The following is a 20071-nucleotide window of genomic DNA, read 5'->3' as shown; positions in this document are numbered from 1 at the left end:
ATGGTTCAAAGAAACCGCTGTGAAGAAGTGTTTCAGAACTAGAACTTGACTAAAAGTGACATTTCTTAAAAAATGATTGTCCCATTCATTGCACATATTTTTAAGACCAAATAACCAGAGCAATCTGTTGTGCTCAAGTTATGTAGAGAGACTGCAACAATAGCTTTGCTATACATATAATTGGGTTTAAAAAGCCTTCCTCTCCATGAATTCAAGAGTAGAGGAAAAAAGGACTTCAGCAGCCTGAATTTATACAAAAGGAGGGAAACCGTTTCCTCTTTCTACAAGTCAGAGAGGAGTAGTTGTGTTTCCTATATAGGAAATTGAAACAATTCTAAAGAGAAAATAGAAGCATTATCAAATGTACAGGAATGAAGACCTGTCATTTTATTCTGAGCTTCCTTTTCCCTTTTAATGCATTTACACACAGAGAAATTATTTTAACTTAGAGAATCTAATAGACTCACAGTTCAAATACTTTAGCTTCTCTTGCCCTTTTTTTTTTTTTTTAATATTTGAAAGATTTTTGGGACCTATGTATTAGAACAGAACTAATAAAACAAAAACTTATCAGGAAAACTGGTTCTAGGTCAGTCAAATTTTCAGAGAAAAACATTTATAGTTTTCTTTTAACTTTTACTTGTAATTTGTTTGTGTAGTTCCAATGAGTCTTTAACTGGCTATGCAATAGTCATGTAGGGTCAGTTGGGCTACATAAAAATAAGACTGTTCACCCCAAGTCTTAAAATGCTCATTGAAAGATGTGCCTAATACACTGAAAAATTTTTAAAGGGGGGGGGGGGAAGGGAATTTTCAGTGCGCTAACTACTTCACACTGTCTCCACAGGTGGACACCATCATTGCATTTTAAGAAAGCCGTTAAGTCATTTACAAGAAGCAGTTTTACAGCGACTTATGAGTGTCTGAGCAGGCAGCCCCTGAAAGGTAGCTGAGAAGGTTGAAGCTGCCAACGCTGCTTTCCCTGTACCTACTTCCCCATAAACTTACGGCATTGAATCAAGTGAAGTCTTTTAATGGATTCTTTTGCTTGGCAGGAATCTAATCTAAAAATACAAAATTTTAATCTTCCTACATTTTTATCGCACTCACTAGCCACGGTAATTATCCCAATATCATATTTAATAAAGGGTTCTCCATCCAAGGACTTCAAATTGTTTTTAACAATTAAAATGGCCTTGCATTCTAGTAAGGAAGTGAAGGAGCTCTTACATGGAGAAAAGCTAAACCACAAAGTCATAGAAAACTTTGCCAGGATTGGAACTGAAAATCTGTGGCACAGCCAGAAACAGACTTCCTGGCTCCCAACCCTATGTCTCAACCATAATAAATTCCTTCCTGTACATACACACACTCCAAGAGAAACTCTAGTAAATAGACTAAAAATGCATCAGAAGTCATCACTAACACATGAAAATGATTGGATAAATAATAAATAACATTTTGGGCAAAGAAATTACTATCCTGTTAGGGTTTGTCTTCACTGCAACAGATAGCACAAGTCCTTTTGCATAAAGATGCCTACCTGAAGTGAGAACAAATGCCTTTACCATGATACAGTCGTGCCTCTACAAGCAGTAACGTTGGTTTAGTTATAGAATAATGGAATTGCACATGGTGCTATGTGTGTCTCTGACAACGTTAATTTAACAGTGCATACTCTGGCTTTGGAAGAAGCACTGCTAAGACTTTATTATAATGTTATTAATGTTGAAGTTGTTTTCTTCCTCTAAAGTAAGAGCTTTTAGTAATAGCACCAGAGCCAGACTAAATGCTGTACACAAGTCAGGTTCAAAATTCATTTCACCTTTGACTACAACTTCTGTTTGACTCCGGCACTGAAGACTAGGATAGCACCAGAGGAACACACACCACTTGCCAAAACAACTCCAAAGGCTTGGAAAGCCTTCCAACACTTGTTTTATTTCAGTGAAATATTTACCACTCAACCTGGACTTCTGAATTTAAGGGATCCTGCCCCTGTGTCCTAAATGAGAGCAAGCCTCCAACTCTATGACACATGGGGGTAAGAGGAAGCAGCAGTTGTTGGTGGCAGTGTCCTGCGGCTGCTCTACTAGCACACTGCTAGGGTTATAAGGACTTTCTTCCTGGTGCCCTGTTCAATGCTGGAAGAGGTTTCCCACACGCACTGAAGATTGTTCAAGGGTGTAAAGAGTCTAGATAATCTAAACTCGAGTATCTAAACTCATAGAAGCAGAGTTCGCTGCTGACATGAGAGATTATTTCAACCATCTCATCAGCTCCCAGCTTTAAGGAGCCCACACTCCCTCTCCCTCCGATGCTTCTTCAAGAGCCACAGGAAGCCTGTTGATGGAAATGGAGCCTTTGCTCGTCTCGTACTTGCAACAAATGACAAGTCCTAACTCATTCCCGTCTCTGATGCAGACAGACTTACATACGCATCTCCCTGCAGCAGGCTGCATTGTTTCCTTTGGAGGAAAAAAAACAAAACAAAACCACACAAAAACCAAAAAACCACACAAAACCCTTCGCATACAGGGCCCTCCCTGCAGGTGCTTCCTCCTGTCCACCCCTCCTCCCCATCCCAAAGGAAAATTTGCCCGTGACGAAGGAGCATAAGCAAGGTCATTACCGTGTCAATTCTTCCTCCATAATAACTGGTGGACTTTTTTTATTTTATTATTTTTTTAAAGCATTGGGGCTTACTGAAGGCTTTTCCAAATCTGATGGCGCAGCGCCCAACATCTTGAAAGGTGATCCAAGGGAAGGAAAGCTCGCCATGATGTTTCCTCCTGGCTCCCGCTGGATCCTGGCCAGAAGGGAGCTGCTCTCGACTCCTGTGGCACGCTAACGCAGGTTCTTCAGCCCAGAGAGGCTCACACAAATTAAGACACTGCTTGATAACAGTCAGCCACACCTAATTTAAAGGGGGATGCAATTCACCTTTGCCATTCACATTTTTATACTAAAATGAGTCAGACTGCCTGCTTCAGTCATGTACCTCCTCGCTGAAACGCGATGCAAAGTAAAAACCTGTCAAGTTGGGGTTTTCAAATCTTCTTCTGGAAGTGGAGAAACCCTGCAGCTGAATGCTATTTCTGGAAGCATACAAATATCACTTAGTTCTTCAATTAGTGCAAGATGCACGTACTGCTTTGCACTAAAAACAGTGTAGGGGGAAGAGAAAGTCCCAAAGACAGCAGAAGCACATACCCAAGCCCCTAAAATACAGCTCTGAGTAGTGTCCACGTTGGTAATAGGAGCACTAACACGGGCCACAACAGGGCAGGGGCTCTGAAGGATAAACTGAAGGTTGAGGATGCACCTTCACGACTGTTCTGAAACACATTTACTATGGCAAAATGGACAGTGTCCCCTGGTCAGACACCCCCACCCTGTCTCTCTGCACCCACACCTTCGCCCAATCTGGAAATCAAGTACTGATGAATATGAGACCTACTCATTTCTATTCATTTCTCCCTCTTAACATGAAATATTGCTCGAGGTTTTCACACACGACACCAAATTTCTGTAACTTCAGGGACTTTCATTCCAGTAACTGAGCCTGTCCCACAGAGTTTTCCTGTGCAAACAAAGCCGGAGTAGGAAAACTGAGCTCCAAACTCCCACAGCCCCACGCAGAACTCGGGGGCTCTTGCAGGAAAACTCCCCTTTCACCATGCAAGGCTGCTGGGAACAGGAACAAAATTTAACCACGTGTTAAATTTTTGTGAGGAAAGCCAGGTAAGGACAGCTTTACGCTAAGTTAGACATACTTAAGTTGGACTCTGCGAAGCTTACATTTTCATTTCTTGCTGAGAAGTGGAAAACGCTACACTTTTACGGTTAAGTATGAATTTCAAAAATAGTCAAAAAAGGTTTCTTGTGGTTATAGCCTATTGAAGTGAAACTGCCTGATTTCACCTCAAAAAATTAAGGTCAAGAAGTTTCACAGAAGAAACTAAGACAACTGGAAATAAAATAAGCAAGACCCATTTTTGCATGTTTCTGAATTGTCTGATGTACCTTACATTAAGAAATTATGCCAAAACCCTGTGAAGTGCTATTATTTACTCTCCTTTACAGCAGACTAGAAAGGTTTTGCCCAGAGCCTTGCTTAGGTGCAACTGATTAAAATCTAGTTCAAAAGAACCATGCCACCCAGCCAGATATGAAGAGATTTGTTATTCTAAGATGTAGAAATAGACTGGTTTTGATGCCAGAAGTGAGTCTATCCAAGCTGTTGTTGAATAAATGAGTCTGTCTAAACTGAGATTTATCTCATATCTGCCCCTAAAGGCAGTAAGAGCTGCTTTTTTTATATTTACTTAACAATTTAATTAGTTACAACATGTTTTCGTTTCATTAATCAGTGACTAATGGGAGTATTTTGTGCATGTGCGATAACTGGCCCCCTTTAAATTAGCAGGAACAATTGCATAGCAAAGTATTTATTTTCGTATATTTATTCTGTGCTTATATATTGAAGAAAATGCTTTCTGTATCACAAAATTAAAGTTGAAGAATTTATTTTTATAAAAAGAACCATCTTTCTGATTAGAAAGACAGCTTGGGATATGCTTTCTAATAAGAAATAAAAATTTCTCCTCCCACTGCAACACATCTCAGTCCTGAGACTACCCAAGAGCAACCCACAGGTTCATGATCTTTATGCCTCTCGCTTTTAGCAATTATTTGGTAAAATTATTTAAATACCTATCAGTGTTACTTTGTCCCTCCTGAAGTTTGTGCTGAGGGAAGCGAGATAGAACTACTCAGCTGATTTCTGGTGATAAGTGTTATCTATTGCAAGCAAAGATATCTATTTAAAAACTGTAACGTTAGTTCAACCTCCCATAAAACACAAAATCCCACGATTACTACTATCTCCAAAGAAAAAGAGGAGTTTTAAGGCAGGAGTCATTCGGACGCTGAAAAGTCTCCTAATTGAAGAAAAAGATCTTGCGAGGAAGCTTTTGCGCTCCAACACTGTTGGCAAAGGACCTTTCGGGGAGCAGGGAAAGAGTTAACAGGAGGCTGCAGCTGCAGCACTCCGCTGGTGACCATTTGCAAGGTACAGTCCCAGCAGACACATTATCAGCTTAGGGGAAGGCAAACAAACCGAAATGAAACCATTCTCCAGCGAGTCCGGCCTCTTCTTCCTGTGATGTCACACTACTAATTGCCTGAGCTCTCCTCTCTCCTCTTCTCTTCTCTCCTCTCCAGAAGGAGCCGGGCTGGCGAGAGAGGCTGCCGGGGCGCAGGACGCCAGGGCTCTGCTCCTGCAGGAACAAACACGCTCTGGAATTTGGTTTCTGCCCTCCTAAAGCAGCTCGCTTTCCGCCCCGTGGGGCCAGCCAGCCAGCAAACGCTCCGGAAAAAAAAAAGCTCCTTTTACAGAAAGAAGGCTGAGGGAGAAATGCAAGTGCCCACACTTTGCGGCGTCCGGCACACGTTCCCAGCAGATTCGGAAGGACCAGACTTCGCCATCGTGATCTGCAGCCAAGAATAAGGCAGAAAAGTTCTACAACGGCTCCATCAAATCGAGGTGGGGGGGGGTGGGGGGGTGGGAAATGGAAGCGAGCAAGCTTTGGGATGACCTCATCTGCCACAAACGATAGGGGGTTTTGACTTTCGAAGGCTGGCGATGTGATTACAAACAGCACTTGGAAGAGAAGAGTGACCTGCTGGAGATGTGCTCCCCTGCTACAGAGCTGGCCTTTCTTCCCTGAAGCATCACCCTGCAACCAACTGACCAAAGCACACAGTTCAAATACATCTGCAAGTTCCTCCGGAATTTAAAAAAAAAAAAAAAAAAAATTGCAATAAAAATACCCAAGAAACCTCCAAATCGCAGGAATTTTAAATATACCATTATAATGGTAAGCTCTAATTGTTCCACTGAAGACTCCTTTAAATATACTTTATATGGGTGTATCTTTAGCATGGTGTTTGTTCTTGGCCTCATAGCTAACTGCGTTGCTATCTACATTTTCACTTGCACGTTAAAAGTGCGAAATGAAACTACAACTTACATGCTTAATTTAGCAATATCGGATCTGCTTTTCGTGTTTACATTGCCCTTCAGGATTTATTACTTCGTAGCAAGGAACTGGCCATTTGGAGACATCCTTTGCAAGATTTCTGTCACCCTCTTTTATACCAATATGTACGGGAGCATTTTATTTCTGACTTGCATAAGCGTGGATCGCTTTTTAGCTATAGTACACCCCTTTCGATCTAAGACTCTCCGAACAAAAAGGAACGCAAAAATCGTCTGCGTCGCAGTATGGATAACCGTGTTAGCAGGCAGCACCCCGGCAAGCTTTTTCCGATCCACAAATCTCCGTAATAATACCGAACAGAGATCGTGCTTTGAAAACTTTTCGGAGGACACGTGGAAAACCTACCTATCCCGGATTGTTATCTTCATTGAAACAGTTGGGTTTTTTATTCCACTCATCTTGAACGTGACCTGCTCTACTATGGTCTTGCGGACTTTGAACAAACCGCTTACTTTAAGTCGGAATAAATTAAGCAAGAAAAAGGTACTCAAAATGATTTTTGTCCATTTGGTGATATTCTGCTTTTGCTTTGTGCCTTATAACGTTACCTTAATACTTTACTCCCTCATGAGAACACAGACCTGGATTAATTGTTCAGTGGTAACTGCAGTCAGGACTATGTACCCCATCACCCTGTGCATCGCCGTTTCAAACTGCTGTTTTGACCCTATAGTCTATTACTTCACATCGGATACAATTCAAAATTCAATAAAAAAGAGCCGGTCCACGAGACCACGGGACATCAGATTTTCCGAAAGGCCAGTTTCAGAAAACTTCATTCAACACAGCCTTCAGACCGTAAAAATGAAAATATTTGACAGTGACTCTACAATATAAACTGTATTAAAATAGTAATGGGACTAAACTGGAATTAGAAGCCTGCACATTTCTTCAGCTGTGGAAATATATTCTGATATGTAAATGTTACGCTTCCTTCACATCAGAAAAGTTTATGATAAGACTGTAAAAGTGTTAAGCATAAATAGAAAAAAAGTATTTTACACAGTAAAAGTATTTTAAGAATTTATGTCAAATGTCTGTTCTGACGGGTTGTATGTTAGAAACGAAATTTTGGTTTCAGATTAGGTTAACCAAAGTCCAAAGACTCTCTGTCAAGTCAAAAACAAATAAAAAGTTGGTGGGTTTTTCTGAATTTAAAACAATTGCTCATTTTTTATAATGATACAGACTTCCAAGTCACTGGAGGACGGGGATGAAACTACCTGGATTACACCGCAGGATCCAGTTTCTGAGGAAAACAGCATCATATTGATCATGTCTCTTCAGCTACTGGGCCTGCTCTGGAGTTCCCTCTCTATCCTACTCCTCTCTCCTGTCTTCCTCCCTGCACCCTCCTTCTTAGAGACCATTTTGCTCATAGGAGGTTTCAAGGACTTAATTTCTCCCAGGTTTATCTGATAAAATATACGCTCTCTTCACAAGCCTGGCCCCCATAAAGCAATTAAATCTTCTGGTAGTTTAGGGCATCTGGAAACAACTCAGACAAACTGGTTTTTCTTCTCACCTCTGCCTCAGATGTCTGTGTAATTAAAATAACCTGATGACTGAAGTTAGTGCTTTTGGTACAGTACTGCTTTATTAAACTCTTTTGTGAGAAGTTCTTCAGCTCAACATGACTTCTGAGCAAAACAACATCCTCCAAATAAGGTAATTCAATCTCAAAGTAGTAGTTGCTTAGAAAAACATGACCTTTGCTAACTAGAAATGAGCATGTGTATCAACCCAGATGTTTCTTCTAGGAAATTATTTGGTGTCCCATAAAGAAATTCAAGACAGTAATTTTTAGAGTGAAACTTCCTCTCAGTCTTTGAGTCCTAGAAATATTTTTAACATGAGCATTTAAAATTTCAAATGCTGTTTTCCTGGAAACTTTATAAAGTATAAAAATAAATTACTTGGGGCTACATGGTGGCAAAATTAATTGAGGCACTTTGAAAAGTCAAAGTCATGTAAAAGGAGAATTCTATGTCTATTACTGTTACAAACAGGAATATATAGACAGAAGTGCTTTAAAACTTCCTGCTATGTATGTTTCCCAGCTATTAGAAAATTGTGTACATTTCCCTCAAAGTTAACTTAACATTGCTGTAAAATTAAATAAATATCTAAAAGGTAAAAGTAAGTAGTTAAGTGTTGTTTTTTCCTCCCCCAAAAAACAACGCAGTAAAGAGTAAGAACTGAGTTAAAATGAATTTGCACTTTAGATTTAGGGCAGTCGGTTGCAACACAAATATCGCATTGAGGCATTTTTACTTCAGGGCAGTATATGGAAGCACAAATCAATGTTGGAGAAAACGCATATTGAGCTGTCAGAGTACATGATATGTTATATGACTGATTTTACTTCCCTTTGCAAAGCTTATGCTTAATTGTTATAAATCAACTGTACGTTGCCTACTGCTACTGGACAACCGAGTTACTCAAAGACTGCTAGAAACCAATACCAATTGAATTTTAAATTTAACAGCATTTTAAATCTTTATCCACACAACTTATGAAAGGAAAATTCAAATAGTATGAGCTTAAGCTACAAAGATAGCATAGATATAAACTTCTGCATAATACCTGAAAATAGGCAGTTATCTTAGTTGGGAATCCTAAACTCTTCTGATTCATATTTGACTTCAGAAAAATGTACAAAACCCCCAGCATGAGTAAAAATTCTGTATGTTTTCCATATGCCACTGACAAGCCCAAAGTCACTTGCAAATCTAAAGTCAAAAGCCAGATACGCATCTCTAATGTCTCAATGCATCTCCCTCTAAAAGGCCTGTTTGATATTAGACTCCCTCCAAAGACTTGGAGACTAAAGCCCTTGATGTCGCTGCTGGGCAATGTTTGCAGGCTACTACTGTCCCCGAGCTTGGCAAAGCTGTTACTCAGTTGAGTGACAACTTGCTCAGCAATGCCTCTGCCTTACAGCAGCAAACGCCCCTGAGCCTCACCCTAGTAAAGAGAAGCTGCTCTTTCTGAGATTACGAAACTGCCAAAAAAAAAAAAAAAAAACCAAAAATCAAAAATAAAAATCACTGACTTAAAAGCAGAACAAGCAAATAAAGTCGCATGTCTGCGTACTCCCCTTTAAACCAGACTTTCCTTGGTGTATTAGCCCAAAGAGCCTGGGAAAGGATGATGTAGTAGCTCTCTCTGCCTTGCACTCACGCTCTGGGGCAGTAGCTTTTTTGCTTTTTGTACGTCGTACGACAGCGTCGTACACCACAGTACAATAGCTTTCCCACCAGTTAACAGCTTGGTACCTTGAAACTGTTTGAGAAAGCTTTATATTTTTTATTTATGTTTTTTATTAAACATACTTCACTCTTTCCACAGGAAAAAAAAAAACAAACAAAGAAACCCCGACCTAAAACAACCCCCAAAAAGAACACGGTCAAAAAAGCAACAGCTGTAATTCAGAGAATCTGACCATTACTTGAGACATTCCTGATCTGCCTGATTCACAAGCCAGGGAGTGAACCCGTACCTCCCACAACAAACTGATATAAAACCAAACTACCAGCTTTTGAGGACTGGACGAGATTTTCTCCACCTTTTCTGGTTCTGCAACAGGATTATCCTGAAGAGCTGTGGACAGAGCAATGTTTTCACTGGTACCTTCCTGAATAGCTGCACTCCTTCCCTCTGCTTCTGCCTCTGATACCAACTCTTCTGTCCCTCTGGTAAGAGCTTATCCCAAAATTTAAATCTAGATGAGGAGTTATGCTCTTAAGTCATGCCTAGGCATCTCAAATAAGACAGACTTAGGTTGCCAGAGCTCCTGAGCACCTCAAAGTGTTGCATCCAGTACTTCCTAAAAGCACATCATCTTCACTCATACACCTATGCATAGCGGGGGTTAGGAGTTCGGTTTTAGGATCAAAACTTACAGCTTTGTTCTTTGTAGTCTGGTTTCTTCATCTACAGAGTGCAGATACTGCACACTTACCATAAAAATAAAAGCCGTGAAAATTCAGTTGACTCCAAGAATTTTTTGGTTTTGAACCAAGGTAGGCAGCCATTGATAACTAGATAATTAATCTGCAGTTTCACAAGACAAGGAAAAAGAAACAAACTTTCTATCAACACTTCTGATTTACCTCAATATACCATTACTTTAAAAGCAAAAGATGTCCCATTTTATACTTCCTAAATTCAGCTTGAAATTTTAATTTCTGGCTTTCTCAGGAAGAGAACGCAAGTTAAAATTTGTTTCACTCAGTATATAGCTCTTTGACATTTAAAGAAATACCAAGTCAAATACATCTTTATATTTTTCATCTAGAAATGTTTTTTAAAAAAATCCATAGGTGATACTTCAGGCAGGTAAGAAGTCCTTAACTGGGATTAATCTCTGAACTTTTATTTCTTAAAAAACTAACTTCAGTCATAGAAATGCAGAGATTGAAAAAGAGCTCGGGAGATCAGGCAGAAGATACGAATGGCTGTACTGTATCAGATCCCAAACATTCAGCTAATCTGCAATCCTGCCTCAAACAGTGGCCAAGGCTGGAGGCCTGGGGAAGAAGATAACAGCAGGAAAGGCTTACAAGGTTTTCTCTCGCCCAAGTTCTGTCCCACTTCACCAGTTGTATCTCAGGACTTCCTGGGTCAGATGCGTTTGTGTTTTCAGCAACACTAAAAATTTTTCTCCTGTAAGCTTGTCCTTTTGAACTCATGCAAACTTTTTAACATCCACAGCATTCTGCAGTAAAAAGTTCACAGTGTGCACGTGGAGGGGGAACAAAACTAAGAAAAAAAAAAACAAACAAAAAAACCAACCCACCAAACACCACCCCCACCCCCAAACCTCCTTTTGTTTCAAATCCACTAGTTTTATTACTGCCTCCTCATTTCTTCTGGAAGAAACAAGCACCACTTGATTGCCATTCAGCCTTTCCATATCACTCCTGATTATACAGCTTTTTCTCATTTGCAAGAAATGACAGAAGTGATTTTCATTTGTAATTTCAACCACCATCATTGCCAAAGATCAGATTTTCAGAATTACATAAAGAATTTAGCTAAAATTGCAGTGAACCCAGCAAAGTTCACTTTGACACTGATAATTTTGAAAATCCCACTTGAGCATAGTATCCTCTAGTAGTATTTATTCTTCAAAGTTATTTTCTAGGGATTTTATCAATGAAGAGCAAGTTCATAATTTTTCAGCAGTAAATGTAATATTATACGGTTCTTTCACCTGGGCAGACCTGTAAATCCTGACAAGATCCCTTTTTTGCCAGACTATTATCATTTATACCTCAGGGTTATTGGCATTTGAGCATCACTGACAAAATGGAAGAGGATACATTTCCAAAGTTAAAGCAAATTGTAAATCAGAACAATTCTAAATCTAGAAGTTGTAAATGCCTGGACTGCATTTGTTACCCAATTATCAGAGTGCTGGAAAAAATTGTATGAATGCAACTGACAGTCACTGAATTAGCACATTTCCAGAATGTACTCAACAGAGCTCATTTAAGATGAATGCAAATTCAGAAAGCCATGTCTGCAGAGTCAAATACTTCTGCAAGAAGTTAGGAGAAGTTTTAGTCCTCTAATTCTGCTTTGACACTGAAACCTTTCGCATTTATCATCCCTCTCTTTCCCCCCCTCCTCATCCAGTTCCTGTTATACAATTAACTGCTTATAAAGCAAGCCTGGTTTTCCTGTAAGAAAACTGAACTTAACACAAAATTAAAGCAAACAAAAAGAACCCTGCACACATCATCTGATCTTCTATAAAACCTACAATTTTGCTGAAAAACTCCAGAACTAAGAATTTAGATTTAAAATTATTTTTTCTATTTAACAAGCCATCTGTCCACTCTAGTTATAACAAAACTAAAAGCTGTCCTGCACTAAGAAGGGATAAGTTTCCTACAGTTTAAACATGAGAATCAAAAACCACAAGCGATGACAAAGGAAGGCCTCTAATAAGTTCCTATCTTTTTATGAAGAGATAAAAGAATACTTTTCCACACACAGAGCTTTAAGATTTGCTCTAACTCCACCCTTTTTATAAAGGGTGAGTTCCTGCCTTAAAAAAAAATTCTTAAGTAACAATGCTACTAACAGGAGGCAGCCAAAATTAATGCCATTGTCTTGGGAATAATATGTCTAATCTCACACGAAGACAACCGTGGCTATGCTAACTCTTCTGCTTTTCAGATGAATTCTGAAAAAAAAAACAAAACGCTGCTTTATGAAAGGAAGTCAATTGTGCACATCAGTTGCAAGTCTTCACTCTTCTGTGAAATTATGCAACACTAGATCTACTAATTTTTAGATGTCTGTCCTGGTAAACACTTTCTAAAAGCAGCTATTAATGTAATAAAAATTGAAGACACTCCTAGTCACTAAAGAGGATTATTGGATTCCAAAAAATTTACCATTTGTCACAGCATCAAGAAATACACTTAAGTTGGAAACATCTCTAACAAAACTTTGATGCTTTTATGCAGTAATGAAAAAAGTACACACAGCATTGCAGGTATTTCTTAATGGAGAAATCTGTTACACATATAGCAAACATGGCAAAAACTGAGAATACAGACGGTGAAGCAAGTACCAAAATAACTGCCTTTTCAGCCCTAACAAAAATGTCTTTTATTAATGAAACCAAATCTGAAGACTCTTGGTCTACTCGTTTACTTAAGTTATTGAACACTTTTTACTTCTGAAAGAAACCTTACCATATATACTGCATGCTCACATTGTGTGTTTCACATGCTCCTGTGGGTGGGCAAGTGTGAAAAGAAAAAAAAATCAGCAGCTGTTTCTGTCCAGATAAGATCTGCGAGTTCCTCTGAGCTGCTGGAGGGTGCAAGAGGCACAGAGCGAGCACGCCAAGCAGAGGCTCTGTTCTAGGCAGGCTGACTCCTGAACGGGAAGGACAGCATGATGACAGTTCAGGTACTTACCCAAGCCAAGTTCAGACTAGGTACAGTCTAACGGGGTGAGCCTGAAGTCCCTGCCGAGGGCTTCAGGAGAACACCACGCACACAGGTCCAGACGGTAGTGGCACTGTGCTCAGCTGTACCATAGGCGCTTACCACCATTCTGACATGCAAACCCAAGCCAAATGAAGAGCTTCAACAAAGCCTAGAAGGATCACCTTTCTGGAGGACGACGAACACTGTGCCCACTCAATAGTTGTAAACAGGGGGATCAGCATCCCTGACAAGGACTTTTTATTACTGAAAAGTTACTGTAAGACATATGCTCAGTGATAAACAAACATATAACTGAAATGCTATACATTTATACAGTATAAAAGTAGGCGCAAAAGCACTTGGCCTACAAAAAACCAAAACAAACCTCATGCATTTATGCATGCAATAACTTAAAGAAAAAGCAGCAGAGACAAAAATCCACTTCCAATGACATGTAATTTGGCAGTTTGACAAGATACTGTTACCCCCTTAAGAGCTTGAAAACTGAGTATATATCTGGGAAAAAACCCTCCATATTTGAATGTTTGTCTGGCACTTACTTTGCTTCCTAACAGAAGCTAATTCTATCTTCCATAGAAAAGTTAACTACAGAATGGCTCAAATAACACAGCAATAAGATAGAAAGAGCAATAAAAGCTTATAACGGTTATTCATGACTCCGGCAAAATAAGGAAGACCCCAAAAAAAAAAAAACCCACAAAACAAAACTTCATACTACCCATTTCACCAGTTTTGCTTCACTATAAAGATTTACAAAACTAGGAAGTTAGAGAGCATAATCTTATCCAAGGAAGAAGCAGCAGGGATACAGCTGCAGAATTTAACCCAAGCATTATTTCTGTATTTAAGGAGACAGCCACATCAAATTTGCCCCAATTCAGCAAAATTGTACAAAATTAAAGAACTGCAAGTATATCTCCCTGAATTCTAATATATTTTTTCCTCATGGGCAACCTTTAAACATTCTTACAAAGTATTTGCAATGCAGATATTGCTGTGCTGCAAGATGAAAAGCTGAAGTCCAAACTAAAATGAAAGTCCTACAGCCATGGTATGACCACCAAAACATTGGACAACCAAGATTGAAAAGCAAGAATTCACAGAAAAACTTTTCACTATTTTTTGTTAAAGCGTTATTAATAATCAGATCAACCTTAAGGAAAAAGAGACACACACACAAAAAAAAGTATAACATGTTAACCAAGGTTTATTAACCAAGGCTTATTTCTGTAGCTAACTCTGTACTTGGGACCAGTGTAGACACAGGCAAGATATCCTTATACTGCATCAACAGAGCTGCAAGCTTCACTGAGCACAGGCTATAAACCTCAGCTCCATATTACAGCTGTAAATCTATAGCCGGAGAGATCATGACACCTCCTCTGCTTCTGTAGCCACGCTGGTAACAGGACATGACCTCTGCACGAACAGAAACCACAACAGTGATGACAGGCGAGAGGCATAGCACAAGACGACACCTAAAACAAGACCAGGCATACTTAAGTAACTACCTCTTGCTAATGTCCCCTTAATGCTGAAAAGAAGGTGGAAATGCTGTGATGAAAACTAATATTAAGCATATGATTCATTTCTACTAACCTTAACAGACAAACATTATACATCTAGTTTAGGTTTGTCATTGAGACAGATGCTCTCTACAGTTAGTGGAGAGAGGCACCTTCAGAAAGTGAGTAATCCCATTGTAAAATACCTGTTTAAGATAAATAGAACTAATTGCTTTCTGGAAATGCTGCTCTGTCTCAAGTATAGAGGGAGACTAAATACCTGAGTTATAGAAGTCTAACAATGTAGGACTCTCATCCCCCTAATAAGAGAAACTCTGCATTTTAAAGCAGTAGATGAAGTAGAGAAAAACTTAAATCCTTAATCAAGAATGGCATCCAAATTTTACAGAATGAAAACTCCACATAATTGCTGTGTCTTAGGTAATCCCTTTGGTCATGTTTGTACTTGAATCAAAACAGCATCTTAAGGGTTGGGCTGACTTTGGTATACCTGCAACTGAGAAATCCATTAATACTGTGCTGACATAACCAGTATCTTACAATCCTGGTGAGTGTTTTGTACACTTAGTGAGTGCCTACCAAGAAGTGAACATGTTGCCAACACAGACAAAAGCAGGAAACACAGGACCTCAGCTTTAAGTGCTCCGGTTTCTCTTCCAGTAGCCTAGAGGATTTGCTCAGATGGTAACACCCAAGCATGAATAACAGCTTGAGTCATCTTCACGATAAACAGGAGAGGCAGGGAAGATTTTCAAAGCGATGGTGCAGACAGGGAAGACTATCATTCGGTATTCTTCCTGGTTTTTTAATTTGCCTTCAGCTGTTAAGGCAGATGAAAGTTCCAAGTCTCAAAGAGCACAGCACGATTTCTATAAAAGGAAACTCTTCAGGAGTACCAGAAAGGCATGGGAGAAACACTCTTACATATTTTATTTATGCATTTATTAAAAACTGTGTGTGTATACATGCTCAAACTAAAAAAGCATATAAACATATATTGCATAGTTATATGATACTGGATGGTATATTCACAAATACCCCAAAAAGCAGCCGTCTTACTGACTTCTACAAATGCACCTTGTATGAGAGAGGCAAATATCACAGAAGGCTTTCCAGCCACAGCTGTGATAACTGAAGTGTCAGAACTAATTCATGACCTTAAAAAAAAAAAAAGCCCCAATAAGCACATGCAGCAGAACCAGTACAATCCTTTAAATCCTTTAGCACTATCACGCCAAGCAGCAGTGGTGGCAGTGACCTCTCTCTCATCACACAGGCTTCTGGAACACACTCATGATGCAAGCAGAAATATATTTAGTATGTACAGACAGAAAACCTCAAATCAATTCTCAGTTCCTTCTTTAAGGTCAAAGCTGCACCCTCCTAATGTAACATTTTCAAAAGGAGTATGGCGAGCACATGAAGTGGCATAGTTTGGTGACCCTGAACACACTTTTCCTCTTGTAAGAAAAACCCTAGAAAATTCCACATTAGAAATCATTGTCCCTAGCAACCTCCACGCTGAGACAGGGTACTAGGTGCCTAAAATCCAGAAATCACAGGAAATGGGGGAGGTCTGCAAGAGCAATCTGATGCCTGCAATTCCTGAGGTGCCTGTCTTTACACCAGTGAAGTTCCCCCGGTGGTTCATATCCCGCCAGTGAGAATTCTTGCAAATGTTGTCATTCTGGATAAACCAAGCAATTTTTTTTTTTTCGTGCCTAAGGCTGTCCCTCATTTACAAATTAGGTATTCCTGTATCTAAGGAAATGCAAAATTTAGTAGGCATGAAAGGAGTATGTCTGACATACAGTGGCTTTTCCAAGAGAAACTGGCTGCTGTGCAGAAACACGCACAGCTCCTGGAGCCTAGAGGAGAGTGAGGGAACGCGTGACTCATTTGCCAGCGCTGAAGACACTCATGTGGTTGAACCCACGACTACATCTGCAGTTCGTAACACAACGAGCCATGGCCTGTCCTAAGACCTTGAGGGCAAATGGCAAAGCACAGCTTGCAGCTGCACAGCTAGATGTTCTCCACTTCTAATCCATACCAGCAGTTGAAAACAGTCCCTGAGCTACATCATGCCCCAAATCTTGCCTAGGCATTGTCCAGAGGAGTGCTGACAAATGCCAAAGCATGCCAGGGAACGTGTTACCAACGGAACACCACCGATGACTGTAGGGCAATACTCAAGCCCAAACTATTGTCCCTTTGAGGCCAGCAGTACAGAGGCAGCACCAATACCCTGCAGCCTGGCCTTACTTGGCGGCCTATCAAAAAGGTTTTAGAGTCACTCTTCTAATACCACAGTAAATTATTTATCCGGTAGCCTATTGTATAAAGTGTTGAGAGTATGACTATTTCTACTTCTTCCAGGTTTAAAAGGAATGACTGAAGACATCGAAATAAAAGCGAAGACTTCAAACTGCATGTAGACACCTACCTCCAGAAGAGGTGTAGCGCTCCAGACATAAATCTAAGAGAAAGCACTACTGAGAAAGATACGTACCACAAGAAAATATGCTAATTCCCATTCCTAGATGCTCAATTCCTCCTTACAAGACACACAGAAACCTCATTTGAAATTGTACACTGCATCCAAGGCACTAAGCACTTGAGCACAGTGAGCTCCCCAATATCTGTGTCCTTGTACAATCAAGGACCAGGAGGCTGCAGAGTTAAGCTTGTACTATACCAAAGTACTAAGGAATACTTGCTCACCTGTAACTTCTCACAGCTTCACCCTGACCTGGATTTGTCTAATGTTTTAAGCAAATCTGAAACATACCTATTTAATATTTTTCTCCTTGTTTCATGATCAAAGTAGGGCTGCTGTTATCCCAGCTCAGTGAGTTTGACATATTAATGCAATAAAATATATTCTTTGGAAATACATGGTTTTCCTCAGGAAGGCATTTCTGCCACAGTGAGCTGCATAATTTAAAACCAACAGAAGTCTGGTGTGGGATGAGATACCCGACTATAAACATTAACTACATAGTTAGTTGAGAAATACTCATTGCAAACATTGATTTATGTTAAATCAATGACATGATAAAACTGTACTGCAGACTTCATTGCAAGTGTTTAATCGGCAATAGAAACCACAGAGAAGAAGGAGTTGCTAAAGCAGCATTGTGTAGCAGTTTCGGCAATGCTACATGGAAGAAGTTATAAATAAAGCAAAGCACGCCTGCCTACTTCTGATCGTATTTTAACCATTAAGAGAAGTAACCTTGTAAAGCCGTCTCTTACCTTGCATCAGTCATTAAAACTCTGAACCACATTACAACTCTAAATCGCAACACATTTCAATACTGGTGTTCCTTCTTCCTTTGAAAAATACAAACACCAATTAGGATAGCAAGTGTTAAAGAGCAATACAGCTAAGGCAGGCTCCAGTGTCAACAGCTGCAGTGCAATGCACTGCTTTGGTTTCAACATCCGTTTGCCCCTCACACATAAACAAACACAAAAAAACCCCAGTTGAAGCTAGCAAACCAAATCAAACTTTACATGAACTCCCTTTAGCCTGCCATAATGACAAGCTACCAGGTAACCTTTAAAAACTGCAGTCCTCTGAGGAAAACCCCTTGGACTTCTAGTGCTCCTGTGGATGAGTTAGCAAGTTAACAACAGATAATTTTGCCGCTTGTAGAGCTAACCAGGAAAGCATGGCTGTGCTTCTTTCTTCAGTCTGCCTTACTGGGCTGGCATGAATTATCTTTGGACAAGGTTGAGGTTGGTCTGCAACTCCAGTGTAGAAGAACAAGACCCTTTCACTACCCCAGCACTGGGCAGCTGAAGCTTGACGAACAAAAGGGTTTCACAAATCTCATCTCTGGCCCACCAAAGGCTGGCTTGCAGAACAAGAATTTTGCAGCGTTGCCCTAACTATTTTAAGTATGCCAGATGTGATGATTTAGAACATGTGTATGCTCCATGCTCTTCACCTACTGTACACGTGAAAAGGCATTTGCAGGAAGCACATTCTCTTAAGCAGCAGTATGAAAGAAATCTAATACCAGCCCGTTCCTCCCGGATCACTGCTGATGAGCAGAGTGCAAGCTGAGAGGCAGGGAAATACAACTGGATTGCTCTGCAGATACAGATAACCAAGATGAATACTCCCTAGGTGTTTACTTTCTTGAATGACACAGCAAAAAAAAAAAAAAAAAAAAACCCAAAAAACAACCACCCAAAAAACCCCATAAAAACAAAACAAACCCAAACCCAAGTACTGCTGTTCCCAGAAACAAATGCATTTCAGGTATTATAGATGCTTCACTTTCAAAATCGATCATGAAAATGGATAGATTTTGCATTCAGTTTGCTTGCACTGAAAACCTGCTCTTCCCTGCTGCTTCCTAACGCAGTGCAGCAAGCAGTGACTCGAGTCAAATACGTGACATGGCAGCTGACAGGGCTTTCTCTAAGGGAAATTCAGAGGTTCACACAACCTTAATCTAAGATATTCAAAACAATTACTTTTTTGGCTGACCACAAGAGAGATCAATTTGACAGAATTATGAAAAAGGCTGAACATGAACTCCCAGGCTGGCAGGAAACAAGGTATCCTCAGTATAGGAAACAGATTTTAACTATGCCAGGGTTTAAATCATATTTATATAAATATGGTAAAAATGAATCAAAGGCTATAGCCACCTTTATTTTTGAGTTTAAAGTCATTTCAGTTCCTCTTTATTTAAGGTTACGAAATTAAAATAGTCCCCAAAACACTGCATGGAGACGAAGCACAAATGTTCTATAGTAAAGAAAGAATACTGTACAATATATTTCTGTTTTGCCAATAAAATGATGCAGTGTTATTACCATATTCTAAACTGACCTCCACACAATCTGCACCTGAATGCATCAACCCCATTGGTAGATAATAAGGGGCTTCTTCCTTCAGGGTTCAATAAAGGTTTAAGGAAAAGGAAGTATTTTCCACATCATTTAGTCAGTACAGATGCTTGCCCCTTTTCAAAATTAAGAGTTACTGAGAAGAAAACAACTTTTTTCCACCGTTTATTTTGTCTGGCTATGCTTTTTTTGTTAAAAGAATGGATGACCTAGAGAAGTTTCATCTCCTTCCTCAAGTACAGATGACTAAATCAGCTAGCTATGCAATAGCAATAAACACATTCACAATGACTAGCAAAGGAGTGATATATTATCTTCAAATACCAGTGAGAAACAGAATCCTTCGCATTCATTTGATGCAACTTCCAAAGTCAGAAAAAGGTCAGATGCACTTAAGATTTTTTCCTTCAGAGAAATTATGCCAGACATTTTCCCTCACAAAAGCTCTGTGACAAGTAAAACTACCATAAATTCAAGCTATTCTGTATTCAATTGCTCAGTCCCTTTAAGTCTCATATTGTAGTCCTGCTTCCTAAAGCCCTCAGAAGAATGAGGAAAGACTGGATAAATATAGACCTGACTTTCCAGAGAGCAGACAAGCCCCATATTGAAATGTACTACCTGTGGGGGAAGGTAA

General features: G+C 39.7%; 2 protein-coding genes across 3 annotated transcripts in view; one reads left to right on the top strand and one right to left on the bottom strand.

The window, feature by feature from the left end:
* Window positions 1-20071, bottom strand: part of RB1 (RB transcriptional corepressor 1) — an 84858-nt gene that overhangs the window by 28278 nt on the left and 36509 nt on the right. The gene's annotated exons all lie outside the window — the stretch shown is intronic.
* On the top strand, window positions 5880-7962 carry LPAR6 (lysophosphatidic acid receptor 6). The gene has a single exon (XM_074154718.1). The coding sequence runs from the start codon at window positions 5880-5882 to the stop codon at window positions 6900-6902; it is 1023 nt and encodes a 340-aa protein (XP_074010819.1). The 3' UTR covers window positions 6903-7962.

This window comes from Numenius arquata, chromosome 1, assembly GCF_964106895.1.
Source record: "Numenius arquata chromosome 1, bNumArq3.hap1.1, whole genome shotgun sequence".
NCBI lineage: Eukaryota > Metazoa > Chordata > Aves > Charadriiformes > Scolopacidae > Numenius > Numenius arquata.
This window is presented reverse-complemented; position numbering and strand designations above follow the sequence as displayed.